The sequence below is a fragment of the Panthera uncia genome, assembly GCF_023721935.1.
Source record: "Panthera uncia isolate 11264 chromosome B2 unlocalized genomic scaffold, Puncia_PCG_1.0 HiC_scaffold_24, whole genome shotgun sequence".
Classification (NCBI taxonomy): domain Eukaryota; kingdom Metazoa; phylum Chordata; class Mammalia; order Carnivora; family Felidae; genus Panthera; species Panthera uncia.
In genome coordinates this window covers 75,518,063-75,534,731 of record NW_026057580.1, presented here as the reverse complement: position 1 = coordinate 75,534,731, position 16,669 = coordinate 75,518,063, and the positions used below count along the sequence as shown (strand labels likewise).

Sequence of the window (16,669 nt, the reverse complement as noted above, 5' to 3'; positions counted from 1 at the left end):
CTGCTTGAAGAATGGAAAGGGCTCTGAAGTATGCACCGTGTGAAGGAGGGGATGTGTTAGAGGATAGACCCCTCAGCATGGCTACCAGCAAGAGTACCGTAAGTCGTTTCCAATGTGAGTTAATTTTAGTTACCAAATACCACATTTGAAGAGACCAGCTTTCTTCTTCTTTCACAGAAGCACTAGTTTCATCTGTTTGCATTTTAGTACTACGTGGCTGAAAAAAGATGAATAATCTTTAGGCGAGAAGTTGTAAAGCTGGTATTTCTACTGGAATGGTTCATATAGCACCGTTATAAAAATAGCATAGCTTTTAGAATTTATCCAAATGTCATTGCTAATCTTTCTCAAAGTCACAAGTACAATCTATTCATTCTCCACAAGTCAAGAGATGCGAACCCACAAATGTGTCTTTAGAATACAATCCTTATAAATCTCTTTCTTTTATAATAAAGGGAACAGCTGGATTTCTTCACTTCAGTGTCTCTCTTCCATCATCTTTTTCCTTAATATGTTATCTCTTTTGCATTGTTAACTTTCTTTAGCTTCCAACTATAAAGGCAAAGTTAAAGTTTTTTTTTTTTTCCAAGAGACGTTCAACATTATTAGCCCCTAGGGAATTATAAATGAAAACCATGATGAAGTATCACCATGTACTTTTTGGAATGGCTAAAATGAAAAATAATGATGACACCGAGTGCTCATGAGGGTGCGAAGATGGAGACCGACCGATCTCTCCTACATTGCGGGAGGGGATGTAAAACGGGACAACCACACTGCAAAGTTGTTTGCCGGTTTCTAAAACCAAACAGGCACTTTCCATATGATCCAGCAATTGCACTTTTGGGTATTTATCCCAGGGAAATGAAACCTTGTGTTAACACAAAAACTTGCAAGTGAATATTCATAGCACCTTTCTTTGTAAAAGCTCCAAATGGAAACAACCCAAATGGCTTTCAACAGGTGAATGGTTAAACAAACCCTGGTATATCTGGACCATGGAATACTACTCAGCAATAAAAAGGAATAATATATTGATACATGCAACAATCTGGAGGCACTTAAAGACATTATGCTTAGTTGAAAAGGAAAACAATCTCAAAAGGTTAAATAGTGCATAATTCCATTTTACATAGCACCCTCCTGCCGACAAAATCATATAGATGGAGAACAGATTAATGGTTGCCTGATGACCAGGATGGCAGTGGTGGGTTGGGTAAAACTTCACAGGGATAGCACAAGGGAGTTCCTTTGTGGTAATTGGGCAGTTCTGTATTCTGTTTGTGGTAGTGTTTACACAAACTTACATGTGGGGCCAAATTGCACAGAACTACACACACACACACACACACACACACACACACACACATACACACATGAAGGAAAACAGGTTGAAAACTGAACAAGGTCTGTAGTCTAGTTAACCGTATTGTACCAATATCAATATCCTGGTTTTGACATTATACTAAAGTCATATACCATGTCACCATTAGGGAAAGCTGTGTGAATGGTGCAAAGAACTCTGTACTTTTGCAATTCCCTGTGAGTCTATAATCATTTCAAAAAAACATTTTTCCAGGGTGCCTGGGTGGCTCAGTCGGTTGAGCGTCTGACTTTCAGTTCAGGTCATGATCTCGCCGTTTGTGAGTTTGAGCCCCCATCAGGGTCTGTGCTGACAGCTCAGAGCCTGGAGTCTGCTTTGGATTCTGTGTCTCCCCTTCTCTCTGCCCATGCTCATGCTCTGTCTCTCAATACTAAATAAATGTTTAAAAAAAATGAAAAATGTGTATTTTTCCTCTCAAGTTTCATGTATCAGTTGTTTGTGACATTTAACCCTACGTTTGGTGAATGTACTGAAAGGGCAGGAGGAGAAAGCAAAGAGAGGCTCTTCATGTCTTTTTGCTTTATGTCTCTGTTTTTAAGAGAATCAGGAAACGAAAATATTTGGTGCTCTGCCAACTATTAATGAAGGCTGTCTTGCTAAAACAGAAGTGCTTTGAAAAAAGGCTACTGGCTCACATCCTATCATTTCTTTCCTCAGAAACTCTCATGGCTCTCTGTTACCTATAAAATGAAGTCACACTCTTTATCCTGCCATTGAAGACCTCTCATAACATGGCCTCAACTTAGAGTTTCAGCTCTACATTCCTCTCATCCTCTATTCTATTTGAGAATCCACCGCTTCAATCTGTTTTCTACGCCAGAGCCCAAGTTTTCTTAAAAACTCACATTTGGATTCCCCTGGCACTTGGCCTAAAGACTCACACCCTTGACATGGACATCACGACTCATAGTCTGGCTCCTGCCTCCTTTTCCAGGCCATCTTGTACCACTCTTCATTCTCCGTGTCCAGCCACATGACCTTGTCCACAACTTCATCCTTGCCACAGCCCTTCCCACACAGGGCATTGAGCACATTGTCTTCTTTGCTTGGACCTCTTTCCACCCCTCTTGTAGATCTCAGCCCCACTATCAATTCTTTAGGAAAATTTTCCCCAACTCCCCAGTTGAGGTCAGGTTGTTTTGACAACCGTTCTAATAGAACACTTTCCTTGAGAACATTTATCCCTCATTATAACTATACATCCATTCCTTTGATTATCTGACCAAAGCCTGCCTTCTCCATCTGAGTGGAAGCTCCATGAGAATACAGAGGGTGTCTGTTTTTGCTCACAACTTTGTTCACCACTTAATACAATGTCTTGAACGTAGAAGTATTCAGTAATTATTTTTTAAGTGACTAGATGAATCAAACTGGAACAGCTGCTCTCCAATCATATTCATTGGGTTTCCTTCTCCCAAACTCTGTCATGCTCTTCACTCCAGGTGCAAAGCTATACCCACATTTTATCCTCTCTACACTTTATCCAATTTTATAGACTCACAGGAATGGATACTTCCTTGCCTTTGGAAATAAACATCATCTCTGACTCCTTTGGAAACTGTAGCACTTAGGCATCTGTTCTCTTGCCATACTTGGTGTTTTCAATAGACTTTGCCTCTTATCCCCTTTATCAATTCATTCGTTTCTGGAGGGCAAGGCTTATTCATTTCTCTTTATAGCACCTTCAATAAATAGCTAATTTCTCAGGTGGTTAATTAATATATTTTCCCTATTGCTTAATATGGGTAAAAGCTAAAGGTTTTATAAGCTTATTATAAGCTGAATTAATTTATGGCAAACTCAAAAAGAAAACGGGAGGTGGCCAATTTAAGCTGAAAGAAAGTTTCAAAACAATATATGTATACACAGAAAAATCAAACAAATCTAACATTTTCTCATGCTTGGTGTAATTCTCAAGAATGAAGATCCCCTGAGTCATGTTCTGAACCCATCACCAAAGGTAGCAGGAGACAATACTATATATACAATAACATTCAGAAAAGTGGAGAGCTACTCAATGATTGTATATGCCTATGTTTCCTTATCCAATGGAAGAGAAAATTGTCCACAATAGTGATGTTCTTTCTGGGTTCTACATACAAACCCATCCAGTAATAAATGTGTGTGAATTCTGTGAGTGGCTGACAAAAATAAAAATTATAGAATCAAGGGAAAATTATTGGTCTTTGTTAGTTCTACCAAGTAAACTAACTTACTAAACAGCAGTACAGACATGGTTCCCAGAACAAATGCCTTCTGTTCTGACCATTTATTGTTATTTAATAAGTTTATTTGTTGTAGGTGGCAAAAATAATTCTAGAATTGTTAGCTTCAACTTGCTTTTTTCTTTCTGCTATCTGTTGCTAACCAAATTACAATGAAGACCAACTGATATTTCAGTAGAATTATTATTTTCCTTTCTCTCTACAGAGTTAAGATAAACTTTTTCATAGAATGGAGCATTGGATAGGTGTTAAACAACTAATTTGAGAGAGGTGGCAGGATGGATTTGGATGGCAGTGTATGACATGGGTTGAACTAAACACCTGAAGACCAGGGGACCTGTTGTTAAGAATAAATTGTCACTGTTCACAAACAAAATGAAAAATTAAAAAGAAAATTTTGAAAGGGGAGCCTGGGTAGCTTAATTGGTTGAACATTCGACTCTTAATTTCATCTCAGGACATGATCTCAGGAGCCCTGCATCAGTCTGTGTGCTGAAAGCTGGGAGCCTGCTTGGGGGTCTCTCTCCTCCCCTCTCTCTGCCCCTACCCAGCTTGTGCACACACACACATACACACACACACACACTCTCTCTCTCTCTCTCTCTCTCTCAAAATAAATAAACTTTAAAAAATTTTGGAAAAAGCTCCATAAGAAACCAGCAATTGGTTGTGACTTTTCAATGCTTGAAAGAAAAAAAAAAAAAACCCAAAAAGTCAACTGTATTTTCAAAGGGTGAATTCTCCTCATACTCCCCTAGGCTCATTTCTAGTTTTTGACTCTGGGCTAATGGGTGCAGTTCTGCCACAAAGCTAACATTTGTCTCTTTGTTGTCCCACCACATCTGTATGGACATTCTGGAGGCCTCTACATTTAAGTAGAGAACTGCTGGGAATCTCTATGCCCCCAAATACTAGAAATAAGTGCAGGTGAATTAACTTCTTTGAACATTTATTGAGTACCTGGCATGTGCTGGGTTTTCTACCAGGTACCAGAAAGTCAAAGGTGAGCAAGAAATCACTCTTGCTGTGAAAAAAAACCTCACAGTTTGGTGGAGTAGGTAGGAATCATTCTTAGGTAAGGCATCATTCTTAGGTAATAAACACCATTCTTAGGTAAGACAGACTACAGACAGAGCTAGAAGACAAAGTGCCATGGGAGCACAAAAGAGAGATACCAGTTGTCGCTGTGGGGCTTGTCGAGGTGAGTGAGAGTTAAGCTGGGCGCAGAGGCTCTACAGCTGATTTCCAGCATCTGCCCACCTCTCCTCTCCCACAGTGAGATTGCTCCCACCCTGACTCCAGGAGTGAGTGCTGATTGATGAGCCAGTGATCCTCAAGCAGACATGATACCTCTCTGCCAGAGGGCATTTGGAAATCCACAGGGACATTTTTGGTCGTTATAACGACTGAAAAAGATGCTATTGGCATTTAGTGGTCAAGGGTTAGGAATATTAAATGACCAATAAAGTAGGAAAGGGACCCAAATCATGAAAAATTGTCCCCCCTAAAATGCCAGTGGTACTCCTATTGAAAAACATGAGTCTAAGCCAATCAGAAAAATCTCATCCTGTATCAGGTTGGGGAGTCCAAGTTTAAGCCAATTAGGTCCCAGCATCTCCCTGTTATCATTGCAGTCCAATCAGAGCTCTGGACTTTCCTTCAGTGTGTCTAGACAAGCATCCTTTCTGTCTCTCACTGGGCATGTGGGAAGAAGCCTGTAGCCCCATCTAAACCCATTCTAGATAGCTTGCCATTCAGTCCATATAATCTCAGTTTGTTTAGGAGGTTGGTTTGCTTGTTTGTGTCTTCATTTTTGTTATTGTTGTTTCTAAGCCAATTATTAGAGTGGCATGAATGTTGTTGTGGCATCAAGTCTAAGTAAACTGCTATGTGAATAATATTTTGTTTTCATCCTGGAGCTTTGGAAGGACTACAGAATTCATAATATTGCCATAAAAGGAGAAATGAGGGTGAAACAAAAATAGGCAAACTTATTATTTATGGTGTAATGAAGAATGTAAGTGGTGCCTGGTGCAAGTTGTGAAAACCCAAGTTGAACTTGCAATTGTGTGTATGCATGTGCATAAAAGAAAAAGAGAGGGAGGGAGGAAGGGAGGACACAGTGATTATCTTCATGAATAACACTATTTAGGAATTTATGTCTTACTCTTTTACAAGAAATTCTGTCCCTTCAGGTTGCAAAACCTCCTCATTAAAGAAAGCTAAAAGAAAAAATTATCAAGCCCTGTGATTACTTAATCAAAGTCCATGGACATGTTCTAAATAGCTTAAAATAGCTCTTTTTATGCTTATTAATAACTCTCCTACTGACATAAGATTAGTTGCTCCTATTCATAGCTAGAAAATATTTTCCTACGTTGTCAATCTTTATGGTCTATTAAGAACAAAGAGGAAAAAGATATCCAATTACATTTGAATTGAGAAAAACTAATAAGACATAGAAATAAAGCTCAAGTTATTTTTTATACACCCAATTTTCCTCTTGTAACACTTCTAGGGGAGTATTCAGATTCCCAGGTGACTCAGCTGAAAGGAAACTACATCTGGAAACAGAGGCAGCTGCGAAGAACAGAAGAGTCGCCAGTACCTGGATGCTGGTCAGAGTCGTGTACTGGTAGGCCTTGACCACCAGGTAATTTGCTTCCAGGTCGATGAGTCCCAGGATCATATACTTCCACCACCTTCGTCGTAAAATTGCCAGGAGGTTTTCTTCTCCTGTGTTATGAAGGTAAGAAGAAAGGGGTTAGGTTCTGAACACACGTTCTAAAGGTTCTAAACTGCCTATTTAGAAGGATTCTAAAATATTACCGTATGATGTATTTTTTACTGTTCCTTATCAAAAGTTTAATTAGACAAATGAGTTGTGTCCAAGACTGACGTGTTTTTATTGTACATTTTGGCCTTTCGGATTGGTTTCTATGCCAGAGGAAGCCTGGGCAGGATTTTAGATCACCATGCAAAGCATTTTCTCATGAGCGTTTCAAGGAAAACTCATTACATCACGTAAAAATAAAAGGAAAGGTGTGCCAGAAAGGCTGCATACACACACAGAGTCCAAATCATTCCAAACTTCAGTATTGTGGTAAAATAGAAAGAAATGAAATGAGGGCAGCTCAATGACAACGGCCTATGCTTGGCAGCTGATCTGCAGTTAGATTCCAAGACTCCATCCTGAGCGCTTGCTCAGCTTTGAACGTTACATGCTCTGAACATTATATTCTGGTGGGGTGTGGGTGATGGGAAACAAAGGAAGTAGGGGTCATTCTCAGATGGAAAAGAGCCATAGGATCATGGTCTGAATATTGCCCCAAACCCTCACCATCTTGCCTCTTAAGACTATAGCATCAGAACAGATTTGGAATCCCTTAGTTTTTCATCTGTATTTTTACATATTTCAGGCCTGAGATAAGCCTTATTTTTCAAGAGGAAATCATGATTGTTAATAATAATAGCTCTTTGGAGCCAACCTGTGAGGTCTTCCTAGAGGATGGTGAATATGTAGAAACCCTGAGTGAATGGTGACTGTATTCATTATGTATTGCTGCACAACCATTATCCTAAAACATTGATGCTTAAAAAAACAAGCATTTATTATCTGTTTTGTGGGTCAAGAATCTGGACACAGCTTAACTGAGTGCCTCTGATTCAAGATGTCTCAACTGCAGCCAAGTTGTCAGCCATGAATGTAGTCATATCTGAAGGGCTGACTGGAGAGGGATCTGCTTTTTTTTTTTTTTTTTTAATGTTTTTAATGTTTATTTATTTTTCAGAGAGACAGACAGAGTGAAAGTGGGGGTGGCAGAGAGAGAGAGAGAAAGAGAGAGAGAGAGATTGAGAGAGAGAGAGAGAGAGAGAGAGAGAGAGAGAAGGAGGCAGCAGGCTCTGAGCTACAAGCACAGACCCTGACGCGGGGCTCAAACTCAGACTGTGAGATCATGACCTGAGCTGAAGTCGGATGGTTAACCAACTGAGCCACCCAGGTGCCCCGAGAGGGATCTGCTTCTAAGCTCAGTGAGAATGGCTGTTGGCAGGCCTCAGTCCTTTCTACAATGCGGGCGGGGGGGGGGGGGACCTGCAGTCTTTCTTATAGCCTATTACCATAAATGACACTTCTGCCCTATTTGATTCTTTAGAAGAGGGTAAGTTCAAGCCATATTCAAGGGAAAGAATTTTGTAAGGATGTGAATACCAAGAGGCAGAGATCATTGGAGGCCATCTCAGAGGTTGGCTACCCAGTGATACACACCTTCAGTACTATAGCTGTGCTTAAGCTGGTCCTCAAGAACCTCAACAGACCCCTGAGCCACTCTTAGAACTTTGAACTCCTAATTTCTACCATTGGTCTTATTCCAGTCACCACGATAGGAGGTGAAGACCTTTTCAACATTATGAAGACTCGTAAAACAAAGCTTTCCAGCTACATGGATAATGTCAGAGTGTGGGTTGTGTCTGGCTGGCAACAAGGAAGGAGAGGTCCCTGGACCTTTGGGAAGCTAACCCAGTTTTCAAGCCTTATTTCGGATGCTACACTTCTCATATCCTTTGCTCCAAACACACTAAAAATCTCTCTCAGTGAATTGCTAATTCTTGTTCATCCTACAAAGTTTAGTTATTCTCTCCCATTTTGTCTGATACCACTGCCCCCTAGGTAATGTGTACCCAGCTCTGAATAGTCTTTTCACATGATTGCAATTACTTAGAAATTGTCTCTTCACTAAACTAGGAATTTGGGGATGGTAAGACATCAATGTCTTACTCATACATGTATCCACAGCACTTAGCATACTGACATATACTAAGGATTAGCTAAGTGTTTTGGAATGAACAAATAATTGAACTGAAAAAAGTGTGAAGTGCTATCTCTCTGAATATGTCAAGAGCCAGCTCTAGAATATGAGTCACATTTCTTAGTGTTTTGCACTTAGATTCATAGCTGGTAGATGTGATCCCCAAGGTTATTTCCTCCCAGCCAGCTCATTTTGGCAATGCCCTCGCACAGCATTTCTGCCTTTCTTACTTGCCTACACATTTGATAAATCAACACACCTCTCAATTTATTTTGTAAATTAGTGATTCACAACTTCACTGAATATTCCCATCTTCTTGAGAGATTTTTAAAAATTTCAATGTCTGGGACCAGTCCCCCCAAATTCTGATGTAATTATCTTTGGGTGGGGCCAGAGCATTGAGCTGAGGATCAAATCTAAGACTTTCAAATGGTTGGTGTCCAATGGCAATGCTCAGGATGACCTCAGCTAGGAACTCCAAAGAGGTATAACCACAGACGATTGAAGACTCTTCATACCAAAGAAACATCTGAACATCTGGCCTAAAGTATGCTTTCCCTTGTCTTGTCTCTGGGCTTTTCCTTGTGCTGATTCCTCTGTTTGGACTATTCTTCCTCAGTCTCCAAATGAAGGATCAGCATAGACAGGAAGCCTTCCTTGATCTCTTAACTCAATCTTCCTAGGACTGGGTTTCCCTGTGATGTGCTTCTTTAATGTCTTTTGTTTATCCCACATATAATACTTATCTCACTGTAATGACCTGTTTTCTTGACTCTATTACCCATTAGATTATTAACAATTTGGAGAGCATGGCATTGCCTTGGTCATCACTTTATTTCTAGGATCCAACAGTATATGGTGAGTGGTCAATAAATAATACAGAATGTATAAATAAATTTCATGTTTAATAATCTTAGCAATGCTAAATAGCATCGAAATTGAGGTACTTAAAATATATCTACTATAAACATTCATGTTCCAGACAATGAAAATTGTTTTTTAGTTAGAATGTAGACAATATCTGACACAATTAATTTGGTGACCATTTTACACATAATATACTATACATAGGACATCAAAAGGTTGATGGCATATTTAACTGCAAAGCTGCAATTCTATAGTCACAGGTCATTGTCCCAGTTAATTTACACAATGAGCAGAGAATTGCCAAACTCGGAGCATACCAGCCACATCTCAATGATGTAAGACTGAAAATCTGGGTCATGGTGCTGTTTGTTCTACCAATCAATAACATATTCAAAGTGTAATTCATTACATAGATTCAAAGGAATGATTAGTTGCCTTGCTGTTCCGCTGAAGAAGTCTGCAAAGCAAAACACTCTAAATAAATGTTCCATATTGTTTCATTTGAAGCACCAGAAAACATACAACACTTTTGCAGAGCAGAATTATCCAGGAAGGCAAGAGAGCACTTTTGCATTTTGGCTGAGCAAAAAATCCAGCCCTTGAAAGGACTGCTTAGGGATTTGTCTACATGGCTCTCATTAACACTGATGTACAATAGGTGATTAAAATTCTTTCTAGAATAATGAAAATGCATTCTTTACAGCCTTTGTGCCAAACTGCTCCCTAAATCTCATGAAATAGGGCCATCCATAAGAAAGAGAAGCACAAGTGGTGGTATGTTAATGTTTTGAAATTTTTCTTCTTCTTCTTTTTTTTTTTTTAATTAACTAGAAACAGTAATAAAATCCATGGGTGGAAACTTTAGAATTACAGTCTAGCATTTAAATGCATTCTGTTAATTATTATTTTTATTATCAATATGTTCAAATATAAATAAAAATATTAGAGGACAATATAATAAGGTAACCTCCAACCTGATTTTGCTACATTCGTTTCAGAAATTTGGGGATTCTTTTTGAGGAAGAAAAAGCTACAGATAAAACTGAAGCTCCTTTTTTACTCTTGCCAAATTCCCTTCCTTTCCCTCCTTCTTTAAATCATTGCCTTGATATTATTGTGAATCCTTCATGTTTATGTTTTTGTTACACCTTTTCTAGGTATGTTTGTATCCAAAATACTTCATAGTTTAGAGTTTAAAGTTTTTAAACTTTATATGAAAGTTTATTGTATATACTGTACATGTAACATTCTTCTAGGGTTTTTAAATATTTCACATTGCTTTACAAATGTATCCCTGTTGTTTCATGTAGAGCTAATTTATTTTAAACACTGTATATTATCATATTTTATGAATCTGTCACAGTTTATCTAGTCTCTCACCAATAACCTATCTAGGTTGTTTCCATTTTTTCTCTATTAGGAACAGTGCAACAAAGAGAGTTACTCTAATTTTAAGTAACAGCACTCCAGCAACAATAACTACTTCAATAATTAAGAACAGGGAAAGAAATTACTGGCAATCTTGATCATGTCATTCATATTTAATTTTACTAAGCACCAACAGCATGATCAGTCAAAAGTGTTTTTGAGTTTTCGTAACAAATAACTTCTAGGATACTTACTATGTACCAGGCAGTATCCACATGCCTTACAAATAACTAATTTACCTAATCCTCATAATAACCCCATAGAGTAGAGATGGCTATTAACTTTACGTGCAGATGACAAGATCAAGGCCTAGAGGAGTTAAATAACTTGCCCCAAGGGACACACAGATAAGCCAGGATCTGGACTCATGACAATCAGGCACTGGGGTTCAAACTCATTAGCACTGTACAAATTTTGCCTCACTGATTTGTAACGGTGGGGTTGTCCTCAGGAGTCACACATTTCTCATTAAAGACTCTTTCATGACCTACCTGTCCCGACTCACTGCTGGGTGCCCCACTGCTAACTCCAGGAGGTGCCCATCACACTGAAGCCCGTGTGCATGGCGCCCCCTGGAGTTGCCAGTACCCATGATGCAGCTGTGTGTCTACCCCTGAAGCGGCTTGGGGATGAGGATGTGTCCCAATCACCATCAGGTCAGTATCAAGGATATGGTGTCTCCTTGCCTGATCTAAAGTCCATGACCGACTTGCCCTTCTTAAATATAAAATAAGGTCTAAAATAAATCCTGTAGCTGAGAGAAGTTTAATGACGAATTACTGTTTTATGCTGTGCTACTTGCTGAAGCCTCAGGCATAAAAACACTGGTCACACACGGGTGGGGCCAGGGTGGTGGTGGTTATTAATACATGCTGAATGAAGGAAGGGAAAACTTTTGTACAAAAACCGAAACATGGTTAACATTCATGGCAGTGCCTGGAAAACAGATCTCTGATTCATAATATTCATAGTATTCTTGTTCATCCCCAGTGGTAGTCTGAGTAAAGAGTAACAGCACTGTAAGACAGTACCAGAGGGAACAAGACAGCTGCATTATTCTTGGGACATTTTCATTAAGGGCTCTCACGGGTGGTGTGGTCTTTCATGGTGTTCTTATGCAAGAACAGAACCCAGCATGCTTTGCAGAGTCTACAGCAAACGCAAAGCCCCTACACAGGGGGCGAGGCCCTTACTTGAACCGGCACCTCCTTGGCTCACAATCTGAAGCCATAACACCATCTTTCAGGATTCCCAAGGGAAGTGTTTACGTATGGATCAGTGAACCTGAAAAATTTTAAATGACTGATGACGGAGGTTTTAATTACTCACCATTAAAAGCTGAAATTTATTAGAATGGAAAGCTTGAGACAATTTTCTTTAGTCAGGAAAGTGAACCAAATAAATGCACTTAGGAGGAAATAAAAATAGAAGTTGTTCACAAAAAGGATTGCAATCAATCATACCTTATAACATGAACCTGAGTATAGGGATGAAATACAAAAAAAAAAAATAATGAAGATTAGATTTTGTTTTGTATTCCTTCACTCATGTTTACAATTAGAAACAGTGCGATTAGGACGAGAATAAAAGACAGAGTTGCGTCTTGGTCGGATCGTGTGGCATCTCAGACCTGGGGTTGGGCACAGACTGCCTTCTGCTATGTGGTCCTAAGTAACTTGGTAAATGGCTCTGAACCTTGATCCCTCTACTGCGAAAGGTAGTATGAGTAATGTGTGTAAGCTAACATCTAATGTAAGGTATGTGCACAGAACATAATAGCAAGGGGTAGGGTTCTGAAAGCCTTGTATCCTTCCAGCCACCCACTGCATCCAGCTCACCATGTGTGGTAGAGCTGCCTAGAGGAAGCCCAGGAACATGAATCCTCACAATTATCACTTCGGGCCTCAGCCACCTACCCCTCTCTGTCCCTTACCCTAGGTCACATCGCAGCCAGCATACAACATTTATCCAAACTAGAGGCAAGCTGAGGCCTTGTCTTTGATGCCTCTCCCCCGGACCAGCCAGGGTTTTGATCCTTTGGATAGCACCACTTACCCTGAGAGTGGAGGCTGTGTGAACGTACAAGTTTTCTGCCATCTTGTGCCAGGCCCTTCTCTTGTTTACACATCCTCAGCTAAGCCCCACATAGTGATTTAGACAAGTTAGTCAGTGTAAGATCTTGTTATTAAGGCGAGAGCGCTGAATAGCACCTTAAAAATCTGCTCAGTCATCTGGCTGTTTTCCAGAAATGCCTAGTAAAACTTTGAAGAAAATGCCTAAAAGCAGCTAAAGATGAATCATAATCCCATCAGGTTGTGGTAGCTGTTACTGTAAGTTGAATAGGAGAGAATAAAAGATAGATGTGTGGAGGGGCGCCTGGGTGGCTCAGTCGGTTAAGCATCCGACTTCGGCTCAGGTCATGATCTCACCGTCCGTGAGTTCGAGCCCCGCGTCGCGCTCTGTGCTGACAGCTCAGAGCCTGGAGCCCGTTTCAGATTCTGTGTCTCCCTCTCTCTCTGACCCTCCCCCATTCATGCTCTGTCTCTCTCTGTCTCAAAAATAAATAAACGTTAAAAAAAATTAAAAAAATAAAAAATAAAAAGATAGATGTGTGGAAATGATCGCACACAGGATAGGTTGCTCAACAGTAAGTTTATTTTATTTCTTTCAAAGTTACATTTCTGGCATTGATAATTAAAATACAATATTCTAGCTCTAATTATGAACTCTATTACTTCTTCTGAGATAAAAGCGTTTACACATTGTAATATGAAAATAAAAGTCTCAACTTTTCAACATGTGTATCTCAGTGTATGTTACCATTTCTTACATGAACCAAATCACTCAAATCTTAGAAAACTTCCCTTTATGAACTTTTTAAGCTGTCATCTTTTATGAAGCTAAGATATATAATTTTATGGGGCACATTTATCCAAAGTATCCAAACTTCCTGTTATCTTGATGTGTCTTAGAAAATACAATTACTAATATTTTCTTCTTTGTACCAATATAAAAATCGGTATGAATTGATTGCCTAGCTTTTATCATCCAGATAGTTTAAACACATAGGAAGATAAATAAATAAAGAACTTTTCAGAGGCACCTGGATGGCTCAGTTCGTTGTTGAGCATCCAACTCTTGATTTCGGCTCAGGTCACGATCTCACAGTTCCGGTGTTTGAGCCCCATGTCGGGCTCTGTGCTGACAGTGTGGAGCCTGCTTGGGATTCTTTCTTTCTCCCTCTCTCTGCCTCCCCCCGCCCCCCGCAAGAAAGAAAGAAAGAAAGAAGGGAAGAGAAAGAAAGAAAGAAAGAAAGAAAGAAAGAAAGAAAGAAAAGAAAGAAAGAAACCTTAAAAGAAAGAACTTTTCAGGGGGCACCTGGGTGGCCCAGTCAGTTAAGCATCTGACTCTTGATTTCAGCTCAGGTCATGATCTTATGGTTCATGAGATCGATCCCGTGTCAGCCTCCCTACTGACAGCGTGGAGCCTGCTCAAGATTCTGTCTCTCCCTCTCTCTCTGCCCCTCCCCAACTCACATGTGTGTGCTCACTCTCTCTCTCTCTCTCTCATGCTCTCTTTCTCAAAATAAGTAAATAAATTTAAAAAAAAAAGAACTTTTCAAGATATCTAAAAACCCACATACAGGGGCACCCAGGTGGCTTAGTCGGTTGAGTGTCTGACTTCAGCTCAGGTCATGATCTCATGGCTTGTGGGTTTGAACCCCACATCAGGCTTTGCACTGACAGTGCAGAGCCTACCTCAGATCCTCTGTCTCTCTGCCCCTCCCCCGCTCATGCTCACTCTCTCTCAAAAATAAACATTACAAAATTAAAAAAAAATTTAAAAACCTATAAAACAAATTGCATACCAGCTATTAAACTCTGTTGATCGATACCTGTGTGCTATGGGTTGCTCTACCTCTTAATGAAAACAGTGCATTAGACCTAAACAACTCCCACAGACAAATCCCACCCGGAATTTCTTTAAAACATGTATGCTGTTCAGCATGCATTTTATGTTCTTGGAAAAGAGCATCTTATGAAAGAATAAACCTGCATGAATGACTAAACACTGTCACTGTGAATAACTGAAAGAAGAATCTGAAAATCTGATAAATGTTAAGTGGCTGCATGGTCAAACACAACCAACATCTCTGCCCCATGTTTCTAGTTGTAATAGACACATTTATTCATATATATCATCTAACAATTAAAATTTAACCCATAAAAACCAAGCACATCTTTCTCCCCCAAACTCCTGTCCAGTTTATGCCTTTTCTTGAGCAACCACTCCTTGGCGGGGGGAGGACACATTTTAACTTTGTTGTATCTTTAACGGTTGTCTATATGTGCAGGTTCTTGCCCTGAAAAGTCTCAGCAAGAGTTCCTCCCTTTTGATTTAGGTAGTGAGTCTATGAGGCTGGGCTGTTCCCTTAGGGTTGCTCGGCTGTTCAGCTCCAGGAGGCAGATTTATCAGAGAAGTCATCAAGAATGGTGCCCTTTGAAGTCATGTATATGGCGGCCATGCCTTCCCCTTGGTGGGGCAACATAAAGAGGGCACTGGAGTCATTCAGCAGTGGGCTTTAAACCAGGCTCTTCCAGGCACTGGGCATATGATGTTGTTTTGCAACTTTGTCTCTGTAACCTCCATTTTCCTCATCTACACATTGGACGTACACACTGGACCTGCTTTCTTGAATATTTATTAGAACTAAATGAGATATTTGAAAAATGCTTGACATGCTGCCTGGCAAGTAGCTTTTGTTATTACTATCTTGATTGTTATCATAGCTGGTCTTTCCACATGCCCTACTTCCTACATAATGTAGTTGTATAGTAAAGAATTGAACCTTGCTCCAAAAGTGGTTTTGGGATTTGAAAAATCTGGGATTTGAACTCGGCTAACAATACGATTCAGGGTAGGGGCTGGCCATGCCAGAAAGACCAACAATGTGATTTGTGGGGCAGAATTTGGTCGCCCCCAGACTCTGGAGACTGAGATCAGCCACATGGGCAATCAGTCATGCCTACATAATGGAGCCCCAATAAAAACCCTGGACACAGAGGTTCTAGTGAGTTTCCCTGATTAGCAATAATTTGTCCATGCTGTCACACACTGGAGCTGGGAAAGTAACACATCCTGACTCCATAGAGAGAGGACAATGGAAGCTCTTGACTTGGTACTTCTGGATTCTGCTCTATGTGCTTCTTCCCTTGGTTGATTTTAATCTGTACCCTTTCCTTGCAGTAACTGTAATCATGACTCTAATAGCTTTCATTGAGTTCTGTGAGTCCTAGCAAATTACTGAACCCAGGCATGGTTTTGGGGAATACTTCCTGCCCTATCAACTTGCAGTTGGTGTCAGCAGAGAGGGTAGTCCTATGTGGACTCTAAACTTTCTCACTTGGCTTAAACTCTCACAGTTGATGTGGAGTAATGGTAGTGTTGGGGCTATGGCCCTAAATCTTTGCAGTCCTCAAATACAACTAAATTTGTTCCTCTCTTGCTCAAGAACTTGAGTACATTTTAGGTGTATCTCAGAATAACCAGACTCAGAATCCTCCAGGTCTGAATTCAAATTAAAACAAACAACTAGTCTCCTTTCCAGATGATGCTAAACAATGTATGTGATTATTTGTTATCTTTAAAAGGAGTGTAGGAATTTTGTGCTTTATATCTAAATTTTCTGTCATTATAAAGATATCACTTACAATGGGAAATACTGCTCACTAGCTTAAAATGGTTAATGATAGGTTGGCTGTGTGTGGGGGCAAATGCTTTGATTTGAAATTATTCAAAGCAGTCATAATAAAACTATGTGCTAATATAAATCTTTCTATTTTCCTGGGGGGAGCCTGCTGAGAGGAAAATGTATTTGTCCTTTTTAATGACAAGACTATTTTCCTTTTCTTCATCCCATTTTGTGAAAAGTGACCCTACTTGCCTTTTGGAGGCTT

The 16,669-nt window shown here is 39.8% G+C and overlaps 1 protein-coding gene and 1 long non-coding RNA gene across 2 annotated transcripts in view; one reads left to right on the top strand and one right to left on the bottom strand.

The window, feature by feature from the left end:
* The window catches only part of SLC35F1 (solute carrier family 35 member F1), a 407,846-nt gene that overhangs the window by 72,108 nt on the left and 319,069 nt on the right, over positions 1-16,669 (bottom strand). Inside the window, exon 3 of the mRNA XM_049654249.1 lies at positions 6,218-6,345. Within this exon, the coding sequence (XP_049510206.1) occupies positions 6,218-6,345 (128 nt within the window). The remainder of the gene's footprint in view (positions 1-6,217; positions 6,346-16,669) is intronic.
* Positions 1,775-9,057, top strand: LOC125938849 (uncharacterized). The gene is made up of 3 exons (XR_007462834.1): positions 1,775-4,810; positions 6,128-6,358; positions 7,984-9,057. It is a non-coding gene; the product is annotated as an uncharacterized LOC125938849 (long non-coding RNA).